We start from the raw sequence: 2,500 nt of genomic DNA on the forward strand, positions 1-2,500 counted from the left end.
TTGCACAATATAAGTTCTCACGTTTTTTCCTCATTATTTCCTGTCCCCAGGTTCCAAATTTGAAGGTCTGGGCATTTGCTACATCTTTGTGGAGAGAAGAATTGAGGAATATATACGAGCCATGTTCGTTACCCTCTACGCCATGCCTTTAGCCGTCATCTCATTGCTCTACGTCAGAATTTCCGCAGAGTTCAAATCCCGAGAGTCGGCATCCGTATCACTCCGTTACGCCCAGAGCACTCTAACACATGACCTTGAAAGGGATGCGAGCACGCGCAGTGCCAGCACGCTGAGCTGGTCTCCTTTACCTCAAAACCACGCCTTCAATACAACCTCTAGCGGAAACGGAAGTCAGACAAGCAGCTCCGCCACTCAGCATCATTACGGGAGAAATAGTTTGTCCGCCACGACTGGGGGAAGCAGCAACACCGCATCGCCCGGAAGACGCTCACCTTCATCTGTATCAATGTCTAAAGGAGGCAGCGGAGGCGGAGGAGGAAGTAGTGGAGGAGGAGGTGGAGGAGGGAGTGGAGACGGTGTCGGTTCAGACATTCACCATCATCATCATCATCATCGTCACCATCATCATCATCACAATAGCCCAAACCCCAGCTCACTACACGGGAGTTACCAATCTACCTCTTTATTGCCTCGAAACAGCCGCGCCGGATCCGAGAGTTTTTCTACAGGCAGCCACAACATCTACAAAAGTTATAACGAAAGACCTTCCAATGACAGCGACGACGAAATGGATTTAGTCAAAGAGAAACGGACTCAAAACTATCTAATATCAATGACAACACAATTCGCCATGTGCTGGTGCCCATTCCAGATTCTCGTACTGGTCAATTATTTTGTCCACGAAAATGACACCAACACTGGACACTACGATATCACTTACATTATTTTTGCCTGGTTTGGTTTCCTGTCGACGTGTTTGACGCCCATTCTGTTTGCCTCCTGGCGTATGTCTGCCGAGGCAAAAGACAAACTCAAAGGATATTTTAGATTCAGTAACAGACGCAGAACATCCACAAGTACACAGGTAAGACTATATAAACCCTGCTAATATGGCTAGACGATCGTGGCATTTAATTAATCTTATCTGTGAACTACCGTCTAAATCTGGTGTTATTTCGGGAAAAATCAGAGATTTTGTCCGACACGCTGTTATTACCCAGATACTCATATTACATATGATGATAGAATGTGATTTAAGAGCCTTGTCCGAGGACTCAACTTTGTGCCAAATTCATCGGTACTTTAACCATACTTCTACAAGCCCACAGAGCTGCACTAACCACAAAGTTGCACAAAGAGAAGGAGGAGGAGGAGGAGGAGTTGAGACGGTGTCGTTTCAGACATGCACCATCATCATTTTAAAGATTTAAGTTGTAAATAGAATTACGGAAACAAATACGTATTTGAACTTTTTCCAGCAAGTCTTTGATGACGTCTTCTAATCCTCTGAAAAAAAATATAGATTTTTTCAAGGAAATCTCGTGTTTGAGTATTTTTGACATTGCATCCTGATCAATCGAGTTCTGATTGAAGACTTGAGCATTTTATATAGCGCATTATCCTACAAATGTACTCAAAGTGCTTTCTAATGGGTTCTTGACCAACAGGAAACGACTTATAACGCAGAACGGGGCATGGCGCCCAAGAAGCGCGATTGCAATTTGTTTCCGACAGAGACGATATTACCGACAGGGTACTCATATAACAAACGAATACGATACCAGAGTGAAGTGTGAGTAAACAGTTTGTTTATTGTAATGAAACCCCTCGTTACGCCGCCCAGTATGATAATCGAAACAAGGACCTAAAGGTACGAATGCGAATGTCATACCCCAAGGCCTCACGAAGAGAAAGTTTTCTGACCAAAATGGAAAAAATACGTTTGTTTTTTGCTTTTTAAAAAAAGATTTCGCGGATCTTCCTCGTTGTTATTATGTCTTACGTCGGCTTTTAACATCTCACGTTTCCATTAGCGAAAAAGATAATTATTGTTATTTCAAAACCTTTCAACATGCAGATATAAATATACGAACATATGCACATGCTTGATTACATGTATACATAAATACATACATACATCCATCCATCCATCCATCCATCCATCCATCCATCCATCCATCCATCCATCCATCCATCCATCCATCCATCCATCCATCCATCCATCCATCCATCCATCCATCCATCCATCCATCCATCATCCATCCATCCATATCCATACATACATCCATACATACATTGGAACATACATACATACATACATACATACATACATACATACATACATACATACATAAACATCATACATACATACATACATACATACATACATACTACATACATACATACATACATACATACATACATACATACATACATATCATACATACATACATACATACATCATACATACATATACATACATACATACATACATACATACATACATACATACATACATACATCCATCACCATCATCCAT

General features: G+C 41.4%; 1 protein-coding gene across 1 annotated transcript in view; it reads left to right on the plus strand.

Annotated features, from left to right (window-relative positions):
- LOC144966446 (uncharacterized) overlaps nucleotides 1-2,500 on the plus strand; it is a 205,046-nt gene that overhangs the window by 166,863 nt on the left and 35,683 nt on the right. Inside the window, exon 5 of the mRNA XM_078902974.1 lies at nucleotides 51-1,045. Coding sequence (XP_078759100.1) covers nucleotides 51-1,045 — 995 coding nt within the window. The remainder of the gene's footprint in view (nucleotides 1-50; nucleotides 1,046-2,500) is intronic.

The sequence above is a fragment of the Berghia stephanieae genome, chromosome 2, assembly GCF_034508935.2.
Source record: "Berghia stephanieae isolate SIO BIC M18660-M18661 chromosome 2, UCSD_Bste_1.3, whole genome shotgun sequence".
Taxonomy (NCBI): Eukaryota; Metazoa; Mollusca; class Gastropoda; order Nudibranchia; family Aeolidiidae; genus Berghia; species Berghia stephanieae.